This window comes from Purpureocillium takamizusanense, chromosome 1, assembly GCF_022605165.1.
Source record: "Purpureocillium takamizusanense chromosome 1, complete sequence".
Classification (NCBI taxonomy): Eukaryota; Fungi; Ascomycota; class Sordariomycetes; order Hypocreales; family Ophiocordycipitaceae; genus Purpureocillium; species Purpureocillium takamizusanense.
The window spans coordinates 4,610,426-4,634,883 of NC_063068.1; the positions used below are offsets into that span (position 1 = coordinate 4,610,426).

At 56.5% G+C, this 24,458-nt stretch overlaps 8 protein-coding genes across 8 annotated transcripts; 4 read left to right on the forward strand and 4 right to left on the reverse strand.

Moving 5' to 3' along the window:
• Positions 1-2,751: 2,751 nt before the first annotated feature.
• Positions 2,752-3,240, forward strand: JDV02_001417 (uncharacterized protein; the record flags this gene model as incomplete). Its single annotated transcript, XM_047982343.1, has 1 exon — positions 2,752-3,240. The coding sequence occupies one exon, from the start codon at positions 2,752-2,754 to the stop codon at positions 3,238-3,240; it is 489 nt and encodes a 162-aa protein (XP_047838307.1).
• A 3,192-nt stretch (positions 3,241-6,432) lies between these two features.
• On the forward strand, positions 6,433-8,038 carry JDV02_001418 (uncharacterized protein; the record flags this gene model as incomplete). Its single annotated transcript, XM_047982344.1, has 2 exons — positions 6,433-6,650; positions 6,730-8,038. 2 exons carry the CDS (start codon positions 6,433-6,435, stop codon positions 8,036-8,038), a joined length of 1,527 nt encoding a protein of 508 aa, XP_047838308.1.
• Positions 8,039-8,158: 120 nt separating this feature from the next.
• Positions 8,159-8,857, forward strand: JDV02_001419 (uncharacterized protein; the record flags this gene model as incomplete). Its single annotated transcript, XM_047982345.1, has 1 exon — positions 8,159-8,857. One exon carries the CDS (start codon positions 8,159-8,161, stop codon positions 8,855-8,857), a length of 699 nt encoding a protein of 232 aa, XP_047838309.1.
• Positions 8,858-10,547: 1,690 nt separating this feature from the next.
• Positions 10,548-12,587, reverse strand: JDV02_001420 (uncharacterized protein; the record flags this gene model as incomplete). The annotated part of the gene is made up of 1 exon (XM_047982346.1): positions 10,548-12,587. One exon carries the CDS (start codon positions 12,585-12,587, stop codon positions 10,548-10,550), a length of 2,040 nt encoding a protein of 679 aa, XP_047838310.1.
• A 1,702-nt stretch (positions 12,588-14,289) lies between these two features.
• JDV02_001421 (uncharacterized protein) lies at positions 14,290-14,751 on the reverse strand (the record flags this gene model as incomplete). The annotated part of the gene is made up of 2 exons (XM_047982347.1): positions 14,290-14,425; positions 14,492-14,751. The coding sequence occupies 2 exons, from the start codon at positions 14,749-14,751 to the stop codon at positions 14,290-14,292; spliced, it is 396 nt and encodes a 131-aa protein (XP_047838311.1).
• Positions 14,752-15,324: 573 nt separating this feature from the next.
• JDV02_001422 (uncharacterized protein) lies at positions 15,325-16,538 on the forward strand (the record flags this gene model as incomplete). The annotated part of the gene is made up of 2 exons (XM_047982348.1): positions 15,325-15,859; positions 15,937-16,538. The coding sequence occupies 2 exons, from the start codon at positions 15,325-15,327 to the stop codon at positions 16,536-16,538; spliced, it is 1,137 nt and encodes a 378-aa protein (XP_047838312.1).
• A 2,673-nt stretch (positions 16,539-19,211) lies between these two features.
• JDV02_001423 (uncharacterized protein) lies at positions 19,212-21,585 on the reverse strand (the record flags this gene model as incomplete). Its single annotated transcript, XM_047982349.1, has 3 exons — positions 19,212-20,550; positions 20,627-21,372; positions 21,424-21,585. The coding sequence occupies 3 exons, from the start codon at positions 21,583-21,585 to the stop codon at positions 19,212-19,214; spliced, it is 2,247 nt and encodes a 748-aa protein (XP_047838313.1).
• Positions 21,586-22,475: 890 nt separating this feature from the next.
• On the reverse strand, positions 22,476-24,446 carry JDV02_001424 (uncharacterized protein; the record flags this gene model as incomplete). Its single annotated transcript, XM_047982350.1, has 1 exon — positions 22,476-24,446. One exon carries the CDS (start codon positions 24,444-24,446, stop codon positions 22,476-22,478), a length of 1,971 nt encoding a protein of 656 aa, XP_047838314.1.
• Positions 24,447-24,458: the final 12 nt, after the last annotated feature.

The following is a 24,458-nucleotide window of genomic DNA, read 5'->3' on the forward strand; positions in this document are numbered from 1 at the left end:
TGTCCATCCGTTGTCCATCCGTTGTCCATCCGTTGTCCATCCGTTGTCCATCCGTTGTCCATCGGTTATCCATCCGTTGTCCATCCGTTATCCATCCAATATCCATCCATTATCCAACGGACCAGTAGGGTATCGTGCATGGGGCTCACGCGGCATGGAATTTCTCATGGAAATATCAGAGTGCATCGCGCGGTCATGGCGGCCATGACCGGCCCGCTGCCACGCTAGAGCCAGCCGTCCCAACAAATCTGCACCAAGCAGAGGCGGGAGTGTCGTGCATGCCACCGGTAATGTATTGTCGAATGATTTCGTCGTATCGCGTCGGCCTGGTGGCGGGAGAAGTAGACGGCAGGCGAGTTCGGCTGAGCTCATGAGCACGTTGGCTGGTATGCTGTGACTGAATCTTCACGGACATATAGATCATACAGTCAAGGCGAAAGATCTACAAACGCCCTTAATATTGTTCAACCGTAAACAATCATGCCTTCTGAGAACAGATGTACTGGTAGAAAACCTGCTGACTCTGTAGGTCGCCTGTAGCTCGGCCGGAGGGAATCCTTCGCGCAGCACGGTCCACAGAGTGTGGAATGTCGAGGTTCGACATGGTGACGATAACGTTGAAGTGTCACGCTGGGAGGAGCCCAGCATTTGCAAGACCGGCAGACTGCTACCTGCGGTAGCCATTACTGTGGCAAGTGGGCATTGCAGCAGCATGTGTCGGCTGCAGATGGTGGAGGTCTGAGTCAGACAAGAACAGGCATTTAGGCATACGGCGTTGATGTGCGTGCTTGACAGAAAGAAATATACGTTTATTCAAGCTAGTGTACTTGGAAAGCCATTGCCTGGGAACATACTCAATTCCTGTTCTCCGAACCCAGATTCTCCCAAGCACCGCTTGAGTGCACACTTTGCGGGTTGTTCACTGGCCGGCTATCGTGACTTTCAACTGACGCAGAAGACCTCGAGTCTGTTGCGACAGGCGACACAGCAGGGCAATCACCAGACAACGGCCTTGTTGGTAGGTCCGTGATACCCTGGCTAGGAGACGGAACCGGAGTCCTTGGGCCTGCCTCGCCCAACAGATCCGTAAGATCGTTGGCGAGGGAAGTGTGAGTTGGCTTTACGCCTATCGTCGAGAGTGTATCCTCTTTGGCACATAGAGCGACTTTGGGGCTCAAAGGGGTTGGTGAAATGACGTGCGGCTTGCCGAAACCGACATCATTCGGGCCCGTGGGTGCGACCATGGGGCCTTCAGGCAATGGGCGACCTGAGCTTGTTCGAACTGTTGAAGCTGACCCATTAGACAATGCGGAGCTCGAGCGGCTTGAAGTCGAGAATGGCTCGAGGTGCGGCTGACGTCCTCTAGGGGGTACTGGGTTGCCAAAACAACCAGGAGTATAGAGTGCGGGCGCAGGCGGCGGAGGTCCGGCCTGGCGTAGGCAACCAACGTTTTGGCCGGGGCCCAGGGACGGGGGAAACCTTGGTGCCTGCGGCAGATCCTTTCCCCAGAGAGTGTTCACAACGGCCTCAATGACAAAATGCACTGGCACGTAGTGCAGATCCGGAAAGACGTCAAGATAAGGAAAGCCAAGAGATGAATGCCAGCATATATTCGACACGGTCCATACTCCGACGAGGATCAAATCATTCTTGTGCGACTGTTCATCCGCGTGAGCGGCCGGTATGTTGATAGTTGCCCTTGAACAGATCTTGAGTTTTCTTAGAGCACTCTCAATGCGCTCTACGTCAAACAACTCCCCGAACAGGTCTTTGTGGAAGGATGAGCCGTTGCTTTTGACGTCCAACGTCTGCATACTTTCCCGACCAACGTAGTTGTTGAGGTACGCAAGTCGTCTCTTCAAACTCTCCTCTGTGGGGAGTTCATGGTGGGGCCCCATATGATGGGAACGCTCGACTTGGGAGACAACATTGTCCACCTGCGGTAGGAGGCCAGTGTCCAGGTCCCAGCAAGCGCCCTGGGGAGCGTAATGAGCCGCATTCGCAACAAGCCGAAGCTCTGCCATGCTTGGAGGTGACATCTTGAAGGAAGTAGAGCGTAGTGGAAGCAGAGTAATGGATTGCTGGGAGTAGTCTTGGCTGGTCAAAGGTGTCGATTACTATTGTGACATGTTTCGCCGGGCTCAAGACGGCCTTCTTATGTGTCGGGGTCAGTGCCAGGCAGACATGGCCGGTGTTGCGCGCCTCACCGTTGCGACGGCAAGCGTCTCCAACCCCCTTTACGAGGATGATAGGTCATCTGCGCACCTTGGTTGAGATGTGGGTGTGGCTGCAATGACATCCACCGTTCGAGACAAACCCCCTGACCTAGGAGCCGGGATCTCTTTCCGCATCTGACCAACAATGGCCCTCGCCTTGCCGGCCGCCAGCCAACGCATGCCGTCTTCGTCGACGCACGGAACGCTGCTGAGCCGACTCATGCAGAACCTGTTTCCACGGCTCGACCACGCTGCTCTCGCAGCCACCTGAAGCTGATGGATCCGCGAGGTGGCGACCCTACTGCATGTTGTATCACACCGATAGTGCATGCTGCGGTTTGGACGGACTTGTCCCGCTCTGTCGACGCCTGCTGGGAGACACTATGGGTTGGAAAGCACGGTCGAAGGGTCCCCAGAAGTTGGGCAGTTGAGGTTCACCCGAAAGCGCTTATATGATTGCAATGCTCAAGACTTCTTCTATTATGGCATTCGTGATCTGCCTTTGAAACGAAAAACACACCTTGCAGACGGCAGCATGGCAACATTGATCGATATCGGACACAGCTACCACCCCTTGTTCCAAGCTCAGAACTGGAAAGATGGCTTGTTTCAAAAGTTTGGTCAGGGGCTCGACATATTGGTCCACCAAGTTCCCCCAATTCTGCACATTTCGAAAGCAGCAATCATGGTGTACACGTTCGTCTTGCTTCTGCATGGCCTCTTCCTCAGCTGTCGTCGGGATCCCGGTGGCCTGCCACAGTCTGCTGTCGATGGAAAGAAGAAGAAGAACGTCAGACGTGTCAAGCTGGCCCTGCCTCTGGGACCGTTCGCTGCGTGGCATCTGACCCTAAAGACCAACAAAGGGGATAGGGTGATCAAGACTGGAGTCTCGCTGGGCCCCATCAAGATTATGATAGTCATGGCGCTTGAGAATGACTGGGAGTCTATTTGGGACTCTATCCGACCGCAAGCCAAGGTGTATGGCTCGGTGTTGTGCATCAAAGGATCAACAACTGTCCGTTGAGCGGAGTGCCGACAGGCTGGAATGAGGTAGATCAACGGTTCTGCGGACGATCACGGCTCTCTTGACAGCGGCGATAGCTCAGGTTCTTGGACTCGACATGGGCGATGACAATGGCACTGTTCCGATCTGAGAACCGAAATTTGGAACAACGTGATTCAAATTGAAACATAACGGAAAGTCTGCTAAGGCTACGTAGGAAGACAGCAATACATCTTGAAGGGCCACAAGACGCCGCTGATAGAGCTCTTTTTCGTGAGTCATGAACATGCCTCGGTGGAATATCACTGGTGGAGAAGAGTGCACCAACACCGACGAGTGCATATTGCCCCCTTCCGCACCACCTCATCAGACCCTGGTCCCAGATATTGCTTTTATTGCTGCATCAGCCAGAATGGCCAGGGCAGGAGCATCAGCCACGGCATCAGCCTAGCTTTCCTTCTCAGCATCATCCAGCTCTTGTGCAGCTGCTCTGACTGGGTCGAATGCGAAAGCCCTCTCGGTGAATGGCTGCATGGTCGACCGAGATGCCTTGTGAACGAATGAGCGATGAACTTCCGTTGCACATTGGCACGGTGCCTGATGCGATGGATGAGGTATGGAGCGGTTGCAAGCGGCACTGGCTGTTGATTCTTCTGGCAGATAGGTCGCTCGTGCCAGAGCCAACGCCCTGACCTCGCTGGCGGCCGCATCGACTTGAGGACATGCCGATGATGCCTCCATTCTCAACCCCTGATGGACCCCCGAGTTGTGGAGATGCGAGGCGCGAGGGAGCCAGTTTTGGCGGCTGTCGTTTGCATAGCTGAGGGTGGGCGGCAAGTGTCTTTCCAGAACGAGTCGAAATGTGCAGTCTTGAGATCCCATGAAGCAATTGGTGCATCTGCCGTTCACCGTTCTCCGGAGGCCGCTGCATTGAATCTAGACAAGTATCAGCCCAGTTTGTGTATTGAGCCATCGTGGGTCTCATATCACCTTTCGCCCCCTGCAGAAAGTGCATGCCACCTTGGCTCGAGTTGTGCATACTGCGATCCTACATGCCTCAAAGCCGCCGGCTCACAGTAGGACGACCCCGGACCGGTACTTGTAAGGTTGAAGGCCGTGATAGAGCGCTTCACACTCGTGTCGTGATGCCCTGGCGCTGTGGTATCCATGAAGGGACCAGAATGGGCACTGGCGAGCCCGTAGAGTCCAAGGGCCCGGCGATGGAGGACCTTGCCGCGGAGAGAGAAAGCACTCACAGATGGCCTTTTTTCTTGGCTTCAGATGAACGAAGTGATGGTCTATCGAGCACGTTTGTGTCGTAAGGTGAGTGAGCTCATCGGGGGTGATTATGCTGCTGGCTAGAGGAGCGTGAGGGAAGCGTCGTTCGCGAGAGCAACGGTTGTTGAAGCAAGGGAGGGACCGTAGTAGGAAGACCCATTCACATCCAGTTGCCCGGGCGGCTCTGACGGTTCGAATTGTCTCGTTGGTCTGGGCAAACAGCCGAGGTTGCCTCGCTATTGCGTCTCTGCCTGCCACGCATACGATGAAACTCTAGCCATGTCGTTTAGTACGAATCAGTGGGCCGCGTGCTCCGGTGATGGGATGCAGCTAGTGCCCGCGGACCCTTGCCCGGACGAGTCGGGGCCTCCACACGGCAACAAAAGCTGGCTATCTTCGTGATGATAGAGCCTCATATGACTTGTTGTCGTTACCGAGTGTCTCACCCGCATTAGCTGCTCAATTTTGCCTCCGGCCGTTAGGGGTAGGGATGATGGGGGCAGCAATATCAGGCCCCCTTGCCGTCAAGCCTCACCGTCTTGATCCAACACCCCCTCCATCAGGGAAACTCTACCTGCATGTACACCTTCCCCCCCTGCGGGTGACCAGTTTCCTCGCTTGTGAGCCGCTGGGACCAAAATGCTTGGCCACGGGCCGCCCGACTCGGAACAGGGCTGGAAGAGCACGTCGGCAACCCCTGAACCGCGCACACTGATGCGTGTCTTGCCGTCCTTACCATCTCATGTGTCCGGATCTGATCATAGCCATCCGGCGAGCTGTTTTCCGCGGTGGCTGGTAACGTGTACCTCGGGGTCACCTCATTTGCCCCTGCACACCATCAACCGTCGCATGGAGGTTGGATTGTTGGCTGGATGCGTCGTGTGAGTTGCTACTCGCACTTATGAACTGTGATCAAGACGGCCCTCGTCATCGTGCCGCCCTTTGACCCGTGAGTACTCCGCTTGAGCTCTGTCGCTCGTTCTTCCGCGTTCAGTCCACGCCAAGGAGGTACGTCCTTGTTGTCCCGATGTTCTCGTCTAGGTCCGACACACGTTAGAGTTCTGCCTTCAGAGCCAGGCGAATGGTAGATGGGGACCTCGGCCGTACGACCTTGCATCTGTGGCCTCTTATTTGAGTACAGGCAACGCAGCCTCCACACTGCTCTCGACGAATTTCACTCTCGCAAGACCCGGCCGGGCAGAATAGAGGCCAACTTTGCTTCTCAGTCCAACAAGTACTGCCTCAGGCCCACCCAGCACGTCATTAGTCATGCCAATTCGATTCCTGTCTACCTTCACCGATGTCATAGCTACCGTGCTGGCGTGGGTGTTATGGGGTCTCTTTGCAGCTAGATTCCGTAGGGTCTGGCACTTTCAAATACCGACTTCAAATTTGAACACTGACTTAGAAGACCCCGTAGAGTCGGTCGCGCAGGTAAAGTCAGAGTGCCAGGTGGCTCACGTATCATGACGGTGACTGCATGTTGTTGGTCGGATGTGCCATGCTCCCATACCCGCAGTATATCCTCACATAATCTACGGATCCGTCTTTGACTCTTCCGAAGTCAAACGATACATGTTCAATGGTCTTGCTGTCAAAGTGCAATGCAACTGAACTCATGTATTCCTTGCCGTTGGGGCCACCTCGCCTGCTGCTCCTCGGTGGCAGACTGAAGGATGACGCCCTCCGACGTTACGTTTAAGACTTATGAGGACCATGCAAGGCAACTGGTTCGCCAGCCGCGTCCCGGCTGCCTTGCTGCCCGTAGCTCAGGGTGCCTCCGTGCTGTCCGCTAGTACTACCAACTCTCTCCTATATATGCCGCGCTTATCGTCCCCCACGACCGCCAGTCGCAGAACCGGGAAGCTCAGTCTCCTTCTCGTATCTTTCTACACTAAAGCACAAGTCTAAGGAATCTCACAGCACAGGCCCCCCATGGAGCAACTGACCAAGGGCTGGATTCACCACTTACGCAAGACGGCCCGGCAGGAGAACGCGGTGCGGAGCAGCTGCCCCCTTTGCAAGGCCGAGATCCAGCCGGATCTCGATTCTTTCAAAGCCCACGTCCGCGCAGACGCTTCTGGCCATCCCACGCTTGCTGATGACGCCGACATCGAAGAAGCCTTTCAAAACATTAACATCAACGATACCCAGTAAGCACTCCCGCTGTCCCGTCGTGCCATGTCATGGCAATTTTATGATGCTCCTGTGTTGTTGACTGCGCATGTGCAGATCACACCCTGCAGCCCGGTCCCCCGAGGATACTGGCCACGGCAGACGAGCCAGAAAGCGACCTGTCCCCGGCACTCCGGCTGTCGCGGACCGTGCCGACGGGCTGGATAGGTATGAGCGCCCCGGGGACCAACCCGAGGGCTTCCATCGTCGCAAGAAGGTCTGCTCGCCGCCAGTCTCAGTGGCCCAACTGCGTGGCTCCTCCCCACCCATGACGGACCGGAGCCACGCGAGGTCGAATGAGCCGAGTGACTTCACCCGCAGCCTCGCATCCAAGCATCTCCGTCCAACCACTCGTCACCTCTACAACCCTGACGATGACGCACGGCCTAAGACGCCACAGCCAAGGCCATCTCAGCTCGCGTCCACCAACTCACGGCGCTCCCCCCCGAACAGGGCCCAGCGAGGCCCCCAGCGGGACCTCGGCTCGCCCGTGGAGCCCCCTTCGGTGACGGAGATAAGGCAACGAGAGACAAGGCCCATCTCCCCCGAGCAACTAGTCGCCGAGGTCAAGGGCATCTACGCAGGCCTGGTCATGATCGAGTCTAAGTGCATCGAGTATGATAGCACGCAAGAGACAAAGCATCTCAGCCAAGAACAATATCAAGCTCTCATCGCCTTACATAGATCGGTACTCCACGAGCATCACGATTTCTTTCTGGCCAGCCAGCATCCGTCTGCTAGCGAAGCCTTACGGCGGCTCGGCTCGAAATACGCCATGCCGGCGAGGATGTGGCGCCATGGCATCCATACCTTCTTGGAACTTCTTCGCCAAAAGCTACCCGACGCCCTGGAGCACATGCTGACCTTTATTTACATCGCGTATAGCATGATGACATTGTTATACGAAACAGTGCCGGCCTTTGAAGATACATGGATAGAATGCCTCGGCGACCTCGGTAGGTATCGAATGGCCATCGAAGATGATGATATTCGGGACAGAGAGACGTGGACAGGCGTTTCGAGGTATTGGTACAGCAAGGCTTCAGACAAGTCACCCACAACTGGCCGCCTCTACCATCACCTTGCAATTTTGGCGCGGCCAAATGCGCTGCAGCAGTTATACTTCTATACCAAGTCGCTTTGCGCCCCCATCCCGTTCCCTAGCGCGCGCGAAAGCGTTATGACGCTCTTTGATCCTCTTTTAAACGGTTCCCCCCAACGGCTTGACGCCGTAGACGCCGCGTATGTTCGCGTGCACGGCATCTTCTTCTCTGGAAAGTCAAAGGAACAACTAGAAAGCTCGATGGATGAGTTCTTGAGTCTTCTCGACGATAGTATTCACTCTAATTGGCTCGAAGCGGGGTGAGATGAGTAGCATTGGTACGTTGCGCGCTAGTTCTTATACTAATAATTGACGGTCAGGTACTACGTGGGCATCTCTCTTTGCTGCTTGCTATTGGGTTTTGGCGCGGATTCGAACGTCTTGATGCAAGCACTAATAAGGCAGCAAGAAGACGACGAGGCTGATGACGGGTCGGTAACGGAGCCCGACTCGGATCCCGATGAGATCTTTGAGCAGGCCCTACAGTTCGCGGCGCATATTTACGAGATTGTGTTCCGGAGGTGGGGAGATAAGAATACGCTAAGCTTCATACATACGACACTAGTCTTCATGCTTCGGATGTCCCAACTTCCAGCAGCCATATCGCATCTCGAGGACCGATACCCCTGGAAGCTTGCTTCCATGATGCTCAACTACCTGCTCAAGACAATAAAGAAAGAGCCAAGGATCGACACGGAGGATTTTCCCGGCCAGGAAAAGAAGAGCCAAGAACCAGTTCCCTTGCCGGAGGACTACGCGCTGCGCGGGCTGCTCTTCGCCGATGATTTCTTCCCGAAGGGCTGGTTCGATAACGAGAGGCTAGACGAAACGGACCGCTATTTGGAGGCGACTTCTAAAACTTTGGATCGACAGGAACGCATTCTTTGGATCGGGCGCAGGATCGCCGACTCAGGCAAGTGGTTGACATGGGATGACAAGGCACGCCGGTTCGGCGTGGATTCGAAGTATGATTTTGAGCTAGAGGGGTTGCCTAGCGACAATCAAAGCGCGGGCAACGTCACGACCGTCGACCCCGGACCCGCGCCAGTAGAGATAGACATAGACGACGAAAGGGCCAGCTAACAACTGCGAAGTCGTAGTGATGCCGCGCCGGCCGCCTGCCTACTCCCGTGTCGTATCGCGAAGTCTGGAAGCCATCGCGACGGTGGGGGCGAGAGAGGGAGGGAGGGAGGCAGGCCGGGGAAGAGAGACTGTATGCGTTACTTCCGAGGTACAACGAATTGGGGGCTGGTCCTCGCAGGGCTCTTGCAGCAGGACGACATCGTACCGTTCTGCGTCGGCGAGCGCCAGCGCGCAGTCGTGTGAGGGGCCATTCTTGCCAACATTGGCTTGGAAGACCCGGAATTGTCGCTTGCCGCGGTGCTGTCGTCTAGGTCGTCTATTCATAGAGACAGGTCTGGGGAGTTACGGCGGCGCTTCTTAGGTGAAGCGATTGGCTGCGGGCTGGACGGGCGCGGGTCTGGGTCTGGAGTTCCGAGGAGGCATGTAGAGGAGAGCGACGGAGTGGGTGTGGACACCGAGGGAGCTGGGCTCAGGGAGGATCTCGCTGATGGCGAGGGATTCGCAGGGGGTGCTGGATCATTTTCGACATTGTCGGTCGGATCCCCGGCTGTTTCGACACTCTGCCTCACGGCCTGGAGAATGCTTGTATCGCTTGGCGTCGGTGTGGCTCGACTGGGTACGGCGTTCCTTGGGCTCGCATGGGCAGCGGGAGCGGACTCGTTGGGGCTTGCAGATATTTCGGTGCTTTGCCTCGCAGTTCCCTTTTGGTTATGCGATGGTCGAGCCTTCACTTACCCGGGACACCGCGCTATTCCCGACCGTGGGGCGTTATTGCCGCCAATGATATCGCTTCAAGTGGTGCCAGTCGGACGCTCGTACGAGTATATGATTGGCTTCTGCTGAACTCTGGAGGGCGCGACCCGGTGGCATGCGCGCAAGAAGCGTGGAGGAAGGAATGTTGGCTGGCGTGGGAAACAAAGATAGGTGTGCAAACACGCTATTTGCATTGTGGTACAGTACACCCGGGCGGTGTCTTCGTTACTAGTGGCTTGAATAGGCGGTACTGTACCTGATGCTGGGATGTTCATTCGCGATCGTGGGCCATTACCCGCAACGTCAGAACGAACGACGATGGATCAGAGCAAACAACCGCTGCCAGGAAGGCCACAAGCGGCAACAATGATGGGAAGGTGACCTACACACTATGGGGACGGAGTGCAATGCGTCAGTAGCTCCGGCCGGCCGGCCGATGGACGCCCCGCTGTGCGGCAGTGGCACCGCGTCCAGCGGTACGGGCCGCCTTGCCACTCTCCACGAAATCGAACGAGGCGCCAACCTTTAGCTTCTTCCTGATGCGGAGAAGATGGCTCCATGCTTGTAGCTGCTGTTCCACAGCGGACCAATCAATCTCAAGCTCCGCAAAGCTCTTTGTATGGCGGGCTCGGATTTCTCGCTCACGGATACGACGATAAGCAAAGTGGACTCAACGTGGAAAAGAAAAAGTTTGGGGCTGTCGAAGCACGCCAGTATTCAGTGGCGATCAGGGATCAGCAATCAGGTTCTGCCCCACTTGCAACAGTCTTCGTTTCACCAATAATGGTAACGAGATCTTTCTGTAGGCCCTGCAGCACGACGGGGCCGATAAAGTATTCTATGCTTCGAGAACATTCCGCAGCAACTATTGAAGGTATATATTGGAGACATCCCCCTCTACCTTCACAAAGGTGTCAAAATTAATATACTTGGCGTTTTACTCTCCTTGATCCGTGAATTTCTCCGAGAGGCCTTGATGCGAAAATCCAATGAGCATTACGCCTCCCCTCCGGCAGCCAATCATGATGTTAGACCCAGATACCGCAGAGGCGGAGGGCCGATATTCCTTAGGCAGCCAGAACAACTTCTTTCCAGCCCATGTGATCCAGGTCTGGTCTTCGCTGATCCCGAATAAGGAGTAAACAGCATCCGTTGCATTGGCGACAGCGTCAGTCGGACAACCTTCTGATGTCTCCACTTGTGTGGCGATTGCACCACGGTCGGTCATCAACCTTGCCCTGCCGTAGCCGAAAGACAGGTGGAACGAAGGAAACCCAGCATTAAGTGTCCGCACGCACTCGCCCGTGGCCACGCGCCAGAGCCGGATCGTCTTGTCGTAAGACCCCGACGCCACGAGCGTCGAATCGGCCGAGAAGGCGACCGAGCTGACCCCGTCGTCATGGCCCTCGAGCGTCTGCACGCGCTCGCCCGTGGCCACGCGCCAGAGCCGGATCGTCTTGTCGTAAGACCCCGACGCCACGAGCGTCGAATCGGCCGAGAAGGCGACCGAGCTGACCCCGTCGTCATGGCCCTCGAGCGTCTGCACGCACTCGCCCGTGGCCACGCGCCAGAGCCGGATCGTCATGTCGTTAGAGCCCGATGCCACGATCGTCGAATCGGCAGAGAAGGCCACCGAGTTGATCAAGCTGTCATGGCCCTCGAGCGTTTGCACGCACTCGCCCGTGGCCACGCGCCAGAGCCGGATCGTGGTGTCGTCAGAGCCCGATGCCACGATCGTCGAATCGGCCGAGAAGGCCACCGAGCTGACCCAGCTGTCATGGCCCTCGAGCGTTTGCACGCACTCGCCCGTGGCCACGCGCCAGAGCCGGATCGTCTTGTCGTAAGACCCCGACGCCACGAGCGTCGAATCGGCCGAGAAGGCCACCGAGGTGACCCCGTCGTCATGGCCCTCGAGCGTCTGCACGCGCTCGCCCGTGGCCACGCGCCAGAGCCGAATTGTGTCGTCGTAAGAGCCTGACGCCACGATCGTCGAATCGACCGAGAAGGCCACCGAGGTGACCCCGCCGTCATGGCCCTCGAGCGTCTGCACGCACTCGCCCGTGGCCACGCGCCAGAGCCGGATCGTCATGTCGTTAGAGCCTGATGCCACGAGCGTCGAATCGGTCGAGAAGGTCACCGAGCGGACAAAGTCGTTATGGCCCTCGAGCGTCTGCACACTCTCGCCCGTGGCCACGCGCCAGAGCCGAATCGTCTTGTCGTAAGAGCCCGACGCCACGATCGTCGAATCGGCCGAGAAGGTCACCGAGCTGACGGAGTGGACATGGCCCTTGAGCGTTTGCACGCACTCGCCCGTGGCCACGCGCCAGAGCCGGATCGTCGTGTCGTCAGAGCCTGACGCCACGAGCGTCGGATCGGCTGAGAAGGCGACCGAGCTGACCCAGCCGTCATGGCCCTCGAGCGTTTGCACGCACTCGCCCGTGGCCACGCGCCAGAGCCGGATCGTCTTGTCGTAAGACCCCGACGCCACGAGCGTAGAATCGACGGAGAAGGTCACCGAGGTGACCCCGTCGTCATGGCCCTCAAGCGTCTGCACGCACTCGCCCGTGGCCACGCGCCAGAGCCGGATCGTCATGTCGTTAGAGCCAGATGCCACGAGCGTCGAATCGGTCGAGAAGGCGACCGAGCGGACAAAGTCGTTATGGCCCTCGAGCGTCTGCACACTCTCGCCCGTGGCCACGCGCCAGAGCCGAATCGTCTTGTCGTAAGAGCCCGACGCCACGATCGTCGAATCGGCCGAGAAGGTCACCGAGCTGACGGAGTGGACATGGCCCTCGAGCGTCTGCATGCCCAGGCCCCAATTGTCATTGACCGTCGGCTGTAGAGATATCCATCGCGGGATCTGGCTTCCGAATGTAGCGCTAATTTTGCCCCTGCTGGGCGAAAAGACAAGGAGGGACGAATACACCTGAAGTGGCGTGTTCTCGATGGCGAAACTATATGCTTGGACGAAACGCATTGCATCGTCTAGGAATTCAGATAGTTCTTTGGGCCCGTTGTCCTGACTTGGTATTAGCTGAGTGCATCCGCTCATGACCTATGCCCACCACGGACCTTGTAGAGTAGTTGCAATGCCCCAACAAGATGGACGCTCTCCCTGGATCTGCCTATGAGGCTTAATGATTCTATCCAATGGAGGAAATGGCGCTCCAAAAAGGACATGACCTGGTCGCAATGGCGAGCAGGCGCGCCTCCGTTCCGCAAGTGATAGACCCAGTACACAGAGGCATATTGAACAGCTGGCGGAATAGAGGCCTCAATTCTATGTTGTTCGATAGCCGACCGAAACGTCCCAGGAGCTTTGATATCGCACATGTCTTGCTGCAGACATTCAAGCACACGCAGGCAGTGCGCCGCCATCACCTGGTGGGTCTCTTTCTCGTCTACCCAAAACGGATTCTCTGCTCGTTGACCTGGTTCCACTAGAAAGTCGCGAAAGGATAGATGAAGCAGCCGTACTGGTGCCTCCGCTGTCTCCGGGATACTGAGTACGGAGTGTAGCATGTCCAATTTGTCTTCAATGTCCTCTTTGGAGACACCGAGAATTTGGGCCAGTGCTGGTACCGATAGGGGGCTCGCAAGGACGACAATGCCACCGACAATAATTCGAAACGCTCGTACACTTTCCTCTCTTTGGTTTAAGGTCTTCCCATCGACCATGTTTTCCAAAACAGGTAGGTACGTTGCAGCTAGTTGTGAGCCTTCTACACTTGCTCGAAGGACCTTGGCAAGTTGTTTATCGGGCGATCCAAGCCTCCGATCACCGATAAAACGGCACACGGTGGCAGCGAAAATGAATAGAGGGATTGCCATGTGAACAAGGGTTATCAATTGGGAGGCGCCTGGCCATCCACCCGATAGCTGTCGCTCCTCCCGGACCGTCGAATTGTACTCGCGTCGGATTCTCTGCAGCTCCTCATGGAAAAAGATGGTTATGTCATGCGTGATCACATGTTGCGATATCTCATGAAGCCTCAAGTTTTGATACTCGCCTTCCATTTCTTTGAAACCGAGCCGTATTGGCAACTCTGGTCTGCTTGTTAGAAACACCTTCAGTCGCGCCGACTGCCCCTTTGCGGCACGCGACAAGAGACGAAACATCAACTTGATGTCTTTTTCATCCTCACATTCATCCAGCGCGTCGAGGACGACGATGGGTATTGGACTCGACGAACCAGAGGCAAGCATTGAAAGCGGCTGCCAGACGAGCTTGTCAAACTGCTCATGTGCCGACTTCCTCAAGATGCCGGGGCAAGTTTCAATGGCGTCCTTTAAATGCGGAGCAGTCGTCGGTATGTTGCTCGCCAAGTCCGCTGCAAGCGTAGGGAAAAGCTTCGACATGCCGGCTCGATCAGTCTCGCCTCTCTTGAAGAAGAAACTAGCGCCAAGACGATGATTGTGGGCTAGATCACGGGCGACTGTCCGAGCTATGGTCGACTTTCCAGTTCCCGCCATGCCGTTGAGCCAAAAAACATCCTCGGCACTAGGATCGTGAGCCCACTCTGATACTTGTTGCAGGAGGTCGACACGGGTTTTTCGCAGGCATGTCGGATGATGCTCCTCATCGCGAGAGTCGAACGAAGCACCCTTGGCAATTTCAGACTCGAGTCGATCGAGCACAGCCCTCCGGTCGAGATCGATAAGAATGTTCCTAGCCATAGCTATGTCAGCTCCACCGTCGTGGCTTTGGCCAGATCTTCGTACGTCTGATCGACTTGCAGGGCAAGATTGATCGCCTGCGTGCATCGCGCAATGTTTTGCATAATCTTTTCGACTTCTCTGCCCTGGAACGGCCATCTAAGAGTGCGGAGCCCAAGCCGTGTCAATGCCTCGCGTGCCGACGTTGGGCGAAGCCGCTCGTACACCGCTTGCAGTTCGGACTCGGAGTGCCGGACAGAGTTGCATAGCTGCTGCGATGCTTTGAGTCTCTCCCTACTTGGCCCAGCGAGTAGCTCCTTGACGCCATTCGCAGCACTCTGCAGCCCGATCACTTCCAGGCGGAATCGGACAATGTCATTCTTGGCATTCTTGACGGACTTGCAGTACTCGACACACCAGTCAGCGACTTTCGCGGACAGGTCTACGACCGCGATGACATTCGCCGCAATGCCGAGCCCTTCCATGTTGGTCCGCAGTCGCCGAGCGCATGGCGAGTGTCGTGAGTTCGCTGGATGGAGAGAACACAATCAACGGGTCATCTTGCGGTGAATAGGAGGTTGAGCTACCCAGGCATCGCTCGTAATCGGAGGGCGGACAGCACAGCCGCCAGCGGGGAAGACGGCAGCCTCACAACGGACACATGGTTGGACGCGACTGGAGGCTCTGACGCCTTGTGTTGGCACAACGGCGCCCAGGGGAGCCCGTTGATTGGGTAGCGGAGTGGGAGGCAGCCAGAGGGCCCGCGCCCAGGCACCAATCGTTCCTCCCCCAAGCGATGCCGCCAGCAAGCGAGCACGGATCCTACTGGGACTGCGACAACTGCTAACAGAAGAGCATGCTCTCGTCATACCCAGCATCGACTTACTGTGCGATCAAGGCCATCACATGTTACCCTCGACTTGCAACGCATCCGAGTATGTTTGTCGGCGTCGCCTGCGGCGACACGACGTGGTGGATCGCTGGCCGGCACGGGCCCTTGTCACGAAGGACATGGAGTCGAAATCGCTCTCGGATTTCCCTCTCCCATCAACAGCGACATGAACGCAGTGAATGAGACTTTCAGTGTCACAGAGACCGCCAGCCAATCCTCTAATGCTTCCAGTATCCATCCGTCCCCTGACAATGCACATCCCTTTCCAAGAAGCCAGCTCCGGCCCCAGCGTCCGACTTTGCCCTTCGTGCCGTATGCCGACTGGGTCGCGACTCAGTCGTACGATTACAACCCGCCGGTCTGCATCAAGTATGTCATGGAATGGAAGGTGGCCTTCAATAACAGGAAGATCCGCATGCATACAGAAGACAATCTCGTGGCGGCGCCGAGCGAGTTCTGGAGTGAGGAATTGTGCGCAAAGATCCGCGACATCGCGAAGACGACGTCGAAGCCCAGCAGACCCGATTCATCAACCATCGTCGTATCCGTGAACGAGAAATCCGAGCCTGCCATAACAAAGAGCTTTGCGGAGCTTGAGATCGATTGGTCCTCTGTGGAACGGCAGCTGCAAGCTTGGAGCCATCTTCTCCGCATCGGGAAGAAGCTAAAGGTTGACGCCTCGTTCAAGTTCGCCGAGAGTGGTAAGGCGGCCCGTACCGCGGGGCGTGGTGCCACTGCTACGCAGCTTCCGGAGTCTGACGTGAGAATCGATGCGGAGCAAGCATCGCTCGGTGTCCATCGCCGTACAGGCACGTGTACCAAGTGTTCCGTTGCCCAGGATCGCCATGTGACCGTGGGCCGTACTGCTGGTTGGACCCCAATGGCCACAAATACTACAAAGTCATGACGCATCAGCTCAAGAGCCTTGTCAAGTTTGTGCGGGAAGGCAACACATTGCAGGGGCCTGGCGACGTCCCGGACTATATTCGCGAGCAACTATATGCCGAAGAGCAGCAGCTCACCGATCGTAGGAAGAAAAGGAAAGTCTCCCCGTCGCTTGCAGAAGGCGTGCAACCCATGATCATCAACAACTATATCCCATCGCAGCAAGATGCCAAGCAATATCCGGAGCCATCTACCACTGGTGCGCGGGATACCTCTGTTCCGCGTTCGCTGCCGCTTAGCATTCCCGGCCTACGAAATGAAGCCGTCAAGGAATACTGTAGATGGCATTGCTCCCAACTGGGAAGCATGGACCAGAAGAGGGCATACGAGCTGGCCCGTGATCTGACCTTGGCGAGGAGCCTTGATCTGGAGCTTGTGGACGAGGACGACGCGCAGTTTTACATCGACAAAGGTGTGTCGGCTCGAGGGCCATGACAGCTGGGTCACGTCGGTGGCCTTCTCGCACGACTCTACGCTCGTGGCATCGGGCTCTAATGACAAAACAATTCGGGCGTGGCGTACGGCTACTGGCGAGTACATCTAGACGCTTGAGGGCCATGACGGTAGCGTCACGTCGGTGGCCTTCTCGCATAACTCTGCACTCATGGCATCGGGCTGCAATGACAAGACAATTCGGATCTGGCTCACGGACACGGGCGAGTGCATCCAGACGCTCGAGGGCCATGATAAGTTGGTTACGTCGGTGGCCTTCTCGCACGACTCTGCGCTCGTGGCATCCGGCTCCCGGGACGAGACAATTCGGGTGTGGCGCACGGGCACGGGCGAGTGTATCCTGAACTCGCACGTCGGCTACTCATCGTACCGTTTATCGTTTCGGGCGGACGATTTGTATCTGTTGACCGATCGTGGTTCTGTCACCATAGGGCGGGTTTCAGATGGGTCTTCTGGTGAGCCTTCGGTCGGCGGTGTACCCGCGGGCGACTCCTTTCTAGGCACCAGCACGGATGGTTGCTGGATTGAATGGAATGGAACTCCCCTCCTTTGGCTACCAAATGACTATCGACCTTCCGCTTCTACGGTGACCGGATCGTTCACCGCGCTAGGCTGCGCATCTGGTAGCGTCATTGTTATTGGAATTTCTCACGACGTCCTTCCAGAGTGTGTTTTGATCGGCCGATAGGACTCGGCGGTGCCTTAGTCGGCAGGAAGTGGAGTCAACAGTGGACAGCCTGGTGGGAGAAGTTGCCCTCAAGACAATCTCCTAGTCCATGGGGCACTTGTCACGTTCTGAATTGATGAGAGCCACGCCACAAACAAGGGGAGGCTGGGACATGGCATAATTTGGCGCCATCAGGGCGGCGGGCAAAACCCACGGCAAGGTTGACAAGGTCAGGAGAACTGAACTGAACTGAATTCCTACTCGGTTGTAGCCGCTTTTTTATCACGCAACCATGCCCGGTAAAGCGGGGTCTGCAGACAGCCGACGCGCCGCGGTTGGACGCGACGCCCCACTTCGCCCTGCTCTGCAGCAAGGCCAGCTGTCCCAGACGTCCCGCCGTTGTATCTGTTCTATGAAGTGCCTTCTGTTGAAGAAGAGAAATCTATCTCCTACCCTCCTGTAACGAAATGTATACTGTGAATTGTCCGCTTGCAACCCAAATGTTCGGCTCCGTCTGTGCAAATGCGATCTTGCACCATATGTGTGGTCTGCGGTACCTACAGTCTCCCCCCAGCCATTGGCTTCGTCTGTTCTGTTTCTCATCCTGTCCCCGGGACTTGCGTATGTTCGTGTAAATTTGATATCAATATGATCTTGTTGCCTCCTGCTGGGTTCCTATGTGGCTGTGTATTTGCGTCTGCTCGACCAGTAACCTATCCTCAGTATGGACCCAACCTCCGCTCCTTGAAGTGCAATGCTCCGCTCGGTTCAAGTGGTTGAATTACTAGGCCTGAGAGCCCCAACGTAGCGCGTTCGCAGACAGTGTCGCGTGTTGGAGGGTCACCACTCCTCCTTCACGATGTGGGCGACAGGGGACGAATCTGTCTGAATCTGTAGTATTTGGTAGCACCGGTCGTAGCGTGCTGGGCGTCTGGGGCGCTGCGCTCGTAGGAGATGAGGTCGTTCTGTCCGGCGACTTGTCGTTGTGGGGTGTTGCAAACTTTGTCGTGATGATGGGCGACCAGGAAACCCATCCGTAGCTGCTGTGTTGAAGTGGGAAATCGTGTTTGGGCTTCACCGTTACACGTCACGGAGTCGAGATGGGGATCGCATACTGCGATTTGGTTGTTGTGCGCGTCGGCGTTTGTCGTGTGTGTGGCGTGCTCTCAATGTTGTGTGGTCTTGTCCCGCATCCTGCTGAGAGCACCTGGGCCTCCACGAGCTGCATCACGTCGGGGGACGCATGATGGCTCGTGGAGGCCGTTGCTATCAGAAGCGGGAGTGTTTCGCTCTGTTTGACGCTGTTGTTTCAAAAAATTTCGTACTCGCTGGTGATGATGTTTTTTACACAAGGTCAGGAGAGTGACACACGACGGCGGCAAGCAAGGTCTGACATGGCTGACAGCCGGCTAAGCTGCGGCTAATACCGACCATGTCCACCGTCTTGCGCCCTCAAGGTCGACCCACGTTTCTTTCGTCGTCGGAGGTGGTCAATGCTCCACAGAGATCATTAAAGCGTGTGTGCGGGAGGACGGCAGTTTCGCTCATAGGTGTATCTTGATGTGGAAAGTCTCCACGTGGGGCACCCGCGTCGGCAGGTCCGCCGGGCTGCATGCAGGCCATCGCTCGCGCTCCCTGCCCCTCCAACGGGCCCGAGTTGTGGTCAACTTGTATCCCCGCGACCATTCCTGCAGCGCCATAGACGAGTCGCCTGTGTTGCGTGGGCAATGTGCAGCCCGCCGTTGCCCAAGGCAGCCCCTAAGCTACACTGCATAGTAGACACACTGGCCAGCTGCACAGTCGCCGGGGGTTCCCGTCCGAACCTCGAAGCCAAAGGTATGCCAACCCACCCGCCGCGTACTGCCGTAACTGTGACTCATGCCTCAGCCCCTGCGACTCCGAGCCCCCTCCTCAGGGTTCGAGGGTGTCGGTGCGTTCGGTGCGCATCGCGATGCCCATATGCTCGCCTGTTCGGCATGTCTGGCGGGTCACTTCCGAAGCTTCACCCCATGCACCCTCTGCACGTGGTTTTTGAAGTGGTCCAAACTGGTCAGGAAGTCACCCAAATGCTTGCACTGCGGATGGCGACATACAAATCGCGTGAGGGACGGCTCATGCCGCAGATGGACCTTCTCGACATGATCCATCATGTGTGACACCCGGGTGAAAGCCCGCATGCGGGTAATGTATGGCAGTTGCTCGTCTCCAACGCAGTAGATGCACTGTGTCCTCCCTAAAACTAAGGGGATCTCCTCCAATTTGGGCAATGGCTCTGGATCTGGAGAGCTCGCGTAACTGTCACGAGCCTCATGGGGCGGCGGTGAAGGACGGGGCTTGCGCACCTCGCGGCGCGAAGCAAGACGGACCATGAGATCGATGGCCTGGACTTTCCGATCTGTAATATCTTTGAGACTCATATTTGTGTCGAAGTCACACAGGAGAGCTTGAAGTTGAGTCCGCTCCTCGAGGGCATGTTGGATAGATGGCTCGGCATGATCCTCAATTGCCATGCCGCTCAACTGCCGCTCTAGTTCAGCGTTATGCATACGACGACGATGCTCGTTCTGGAAAACTTTGGTCATGTCATCCCGGAAAGCCTTTTCGGCACTTTTGAGGTCTCGACGCAGTTGTTCGTACTCCTGCTTGACCTCCTTTGGTGCATTTTTGATGAAGCCGTACTCCTGTCGAATCTGGATGGCCTTGCGTTTGGCCTGGTTCGTGAGTTCAACGACATCTGGATCAGGTTCAAGTTTCTCCAGCTCGGATTTGGGAATTTCCTTGGGGACTTCCGGGTTGCATCGGATACTCATGTGGGTGAAGGCTCGCGTCAATCCGTCGGCCGAGGGGTCCCTCTCGAGGAATGCATCTTGCGTGTTGAAACCAACACGGTGATTTAAATACGCATTCGCCAAACAGCCAGTCATGGGGTCGTGTCGCATGACTTGGTCTACAACAGGATTGGGTGCGACTGTGAGCAGGGCGTTCGCATTACCACGCCGCAGGCAGTATGACGTCCATTTTTCTTCCGACCCCAAATCTGATCCGATCCTGTCGAGATAAAAGGCGTACGCGGAATACTTCATTGGCTCCGTGGCAGACTTAATCCACCCTCCAGAAGTCCGCACAGATCGGCGGAAGACTGGGGTCTTAAGTTTCGACGGCTTCCAGTTCACCTTCGCTGCCTGCTTGCGTATGTTTGAAGCGAAGAACGGCGAGGCGTGCCGATAGCCATCTACTTGAACCGCATCATCCCGAATGGCTCGGGCCAGGATATGAGCTATCGGACACAAAATGGGAAGCGGGTTCTCGCGAAACAAGAAGACAGTGCTTTCGGCTTGTCAGCAGATATTCCCAGAAAGTTCAGTGCTTGGTTGATGGGAGGGGGTGGAGGTGGGGGACGTACGGTTTGGGTTTCTTGTCTGCTCCTTTGTGGTGTCGGAAGAGCACCTCCATCGCCAGGACATCTCTTCCCGCCTTGTTCGGATCCTGCACGATCCAGAGAACGATGTCCTCATAGCACAAAGCCTTGTGCATGCGAACGGGCTCCTCATCTTCGTTGGGCTCAGATAGGGGAGGAGTGGGCTCTGGCGTTCTGTGCTCGTGTGGCACAGCATCCACTGGATCATTGTTGCGATATTCGGTATCGCTCGTATCATCATCGGTATAGTCAGTATCGCCCGTATGATCGTCGCTGGTATCAATCGAGTCAGAATCATACGCCGATTCGGCTCCTGGATCTGAATCAGAGTCGTCTTCTTCCCATTGTCGTCCAGGGGGCCCGGTTGGCGCCAGGCTCGGACGAGTGGTTTTTGTGTTGGCGTCACCCTTGCCCTCCTCGGTAGGGTGGAGCTCATGGGTGCTATCAGACTTGACGGGGACAACGTCTTCCACTTCAGGGTCGTCAATCATGGGGTCCCTGCCTGCCCTGCATTTTGTCCCGTCAACGAGTTCTGCCGGCCTGCAAGCTGTGTACGCCTGAAACAGCATAATGGCAGAGAGGTCAAGGCGGTCATCCTCCGTGGGGAAGACGCTCCTGTCGCGAGACCAGTGATGCGTCAAGCCCAGCAAGAGATCATCAACACCCATGACTGGCTTGTTCTTCGGCTGATCGTCTAAGTGAAACTCCTCCTTCAACGTACCGTCGATGTACTAGAAAAGAGTTAACCCAGTGATGGGAACGTACGATTCACAGACTCGAACCTTCCTAATCTCCTGGCAGTCGTTGGCATTCACAACGCGACCTTCGTTGCGCCGGCGGTAAAGCATCTTGAAGTCTCGCCAATATTGGTTGACAGTCTTCTTCTTTGCGGGCCGGCGCCTTGGCAGGAAGTATGTTTCGCAAATCCATCGCAGAAACGTCATGATCAGTCCCTTGTCGCAATAGCGGCGCCTGATTGCTCTCCTCCAGCAGGCATGCTTTTTAGCATGGCAAAACCTGGACAATGCCATCATCAGCGCACGTACGATTTGCTGTCAGGACGAGCACGAACTTACCTCTCGAACCGTTTCCTAATGTAGTAAATGTTGGCATTCGTTGTATCGGCGTCTATCGGCGGTAGAAAATCCGTCTTGTTCAATTCTTTGCGTAGGTCGTGGTACCCTTGGGCGCCTAGGTGTCCGCTCTGTGCTTCCTTTCGAGCCAAGGTTTGTCTGTGTCGCCTCCTTGCAGCGGTTTGTAACGCCGCCGTGATATCTTTATGGATAGCCATTACGGATAAAGTGACGAGGACAGAAGTAAAGAGCGATATTTATACAGCCAGTCGGCCGCGGAAACGTGTGCAGAGAGTAGGAAGGCGGCGCAGTATGTCCGCAGAGGAGAGAATGATGGCAGATTGGCGGACGATTGAGAGAGCGGTCATCGTTTATATGCACTTCCAGTCTCCAATGGTGTGTGGGTGGCGGCGTTCGGCCACAGGCGGCCATTTTTTGGACGTCGACCCAACTGAACGGGCAGGGTGTGGTTGGCCGGCGCCGCAGTGGAAGGTGCAGCGGAGACAACGCCTGAAAGGCTGGCGTTGGTGTGCTGACACGACCAGGGGGTGGGGTGTTGGCTGGCGCCCCAGCGGTCGTGGCCGCCAAAGGCGGCGTCGAAAGGCGCCGAGTTTGGCGACCTGGACCGTGACACTTGGCTTTATTGTATAGTATTAATTCCCTTACTCTCTACTCTATATTCTTATAGGATTCGGGCATCTTTAAGCTTAAAATACATAATCCCATTCGGCTCGAGGGCTAAAATAGGCCCCTCCCGCCGTTTAAAAAATGCAAATAGTCAGGGTACCATTAGGGCCCTCGCCTACGATCCAGCGCTCGTCGCCGAATATAACCTGGCGGCCCATGAGCTTAGACCACATGTTGGGGCCAAACCTCCACGCCTCACACTCGTCGCGGTCGTCGTTGGAGCCGGCGGCCGTATAGGCGGCCTCGACGTCGCTCTCGACGCGGAGGACGGGGCGCGAGAGGCTCGAGTGGGCGGCGGTAATAATGTCGGTCTGGGCGATGATGCGGACGCCGGCGGCGGCGTCAAAGGCCTGCGCGATGTTGATGTTGGGGAACTGGTCGTGTCGCCAGCAGGGGGGGCGGCCGGGCAACGTCTCGTCGAGGTCTCGCTGCATAAGCTCGTCGTCGGTAGGCTCCTTCTCGCCGCGCTGCTGGCGAAGCTGACGCGCCGTCGGCGGGCGGAACTCATAGGCGTAGCAGCCGGATCCCGCAGATCCAGAGCCAGTCTGGCGTCGTTTTTTAGCAAAGCGGTACGGTCTGTAGCCCTTGGGCTTGGCTTGGTGTACAGAGCTTACGTCACCGCCGTGGTCTACTTCCTCGTCCTCCTCAGAATCGGAATCGAGGAGAATGTCGCCAAGGTAGGCGATCGCTTCCGGATCTTCAATCCGGCGCGTGTGTGGGCCAATTTTGCACAAGCCGAAGGAGAGATCGTGGCCGCCAGTCGCGGCAAAGAGAGGGTTGCCGCAAGCCGAGGACCACTCTGGTCCGATGCCGGTCAGGGGCATGCCCGTGACGAGAAGCCCATGAACGCGGGTGGTCATAGGGGACACCTGGGAGCCGACCAACCAGGGATGGAACTCCTCGGTGATATAGAAGTGGCCACAAACAGACCGTGTCTGCTCGTTCCACGTGCAGTCGTCGAGACGAATGCTAATGAAGCCTGGGGCGGCAATCTGCGAACCAAGGCAAAAGGCCAAGTAGTTAGCTCTGAACTCCTTCACAAGCACGGCGGACGCATTCACCAGGTTATTCCCCGGCTGTTGGACGGGGGCCACCTCCATTGCCTCTCGCCGGATATCCCACAGCCTGACTGCCTCCCAGTTCTGCGTATGGTTAGGCCCGAAAGCCCTCCAGTAATAGGCAATGTAGTGCGTAGCATTGTGATCCGAAAACATGCGGTCGCACTGGCGATCTGCCCGCGGGTTGAGCGGCTCGAGCTCCCACTGTCCGCGGTATTCGAAGTCCCAGGAAAAGGGGTCGTTGTCGGTTGGCTCATCCACATGCGAGATGCCGTTCCAGGGCCGGCTGCGGATGACATCCAGGGCCGTGACAAAATGCTCTCTGATGTCCCAGGCAGTGTTAGGACGATGATGATTGTGCTCTTCAGACCACTGCCTACACCACTCGAAGATGAGAACGCCATGGCTGAGTCGTACGCGGCGTACAACGAGGCCTGCCGAGTCGAATGGGAGTTGAACTACCTTATTGGTAGCGACGTCGAGCATATACCACTGATAGAGTCCGTCTTCACCATGGACTTCTGGTCCGGGGTAGACGAGCAGGCCAGGTTCTGGATCAAACGACCACAGTGGATCAGCGAGGTGAAGGGGTTTGATGATGCTCTTATATGCGATGTAGCGGTCCATGGGCATAAACGGCGCCATATTCGCGCCTCTGCGCACCATGGGCTGTGTGCGCTGCTTCCAAAACTTGGCGTTGCCGATATTGTAATATCGACGCACGAGCAGGCGGAAGACGAGTGCCCAGTCGATGCTCCCAATAGTCTTTCCGTCGCGGTTCTTGACGAAGGCCCGAAGCTCGCGGCTCTCTCGTGCGCGAGGGAAGTGGTGTCTGATGAGCCGGATCGCCATTTGGCCATTGTCCAGTTCATTCTTGAGGCTGCGACTGACGCGTCGAAGCCGGAGTGTGTCGTACGGGGCCATGGCGAGGATGATCTCCGTGAAGACATCCCAGGGGAGCTTCACGAGCCCTTTTGAGACGGACATGGCTGTGTGGTG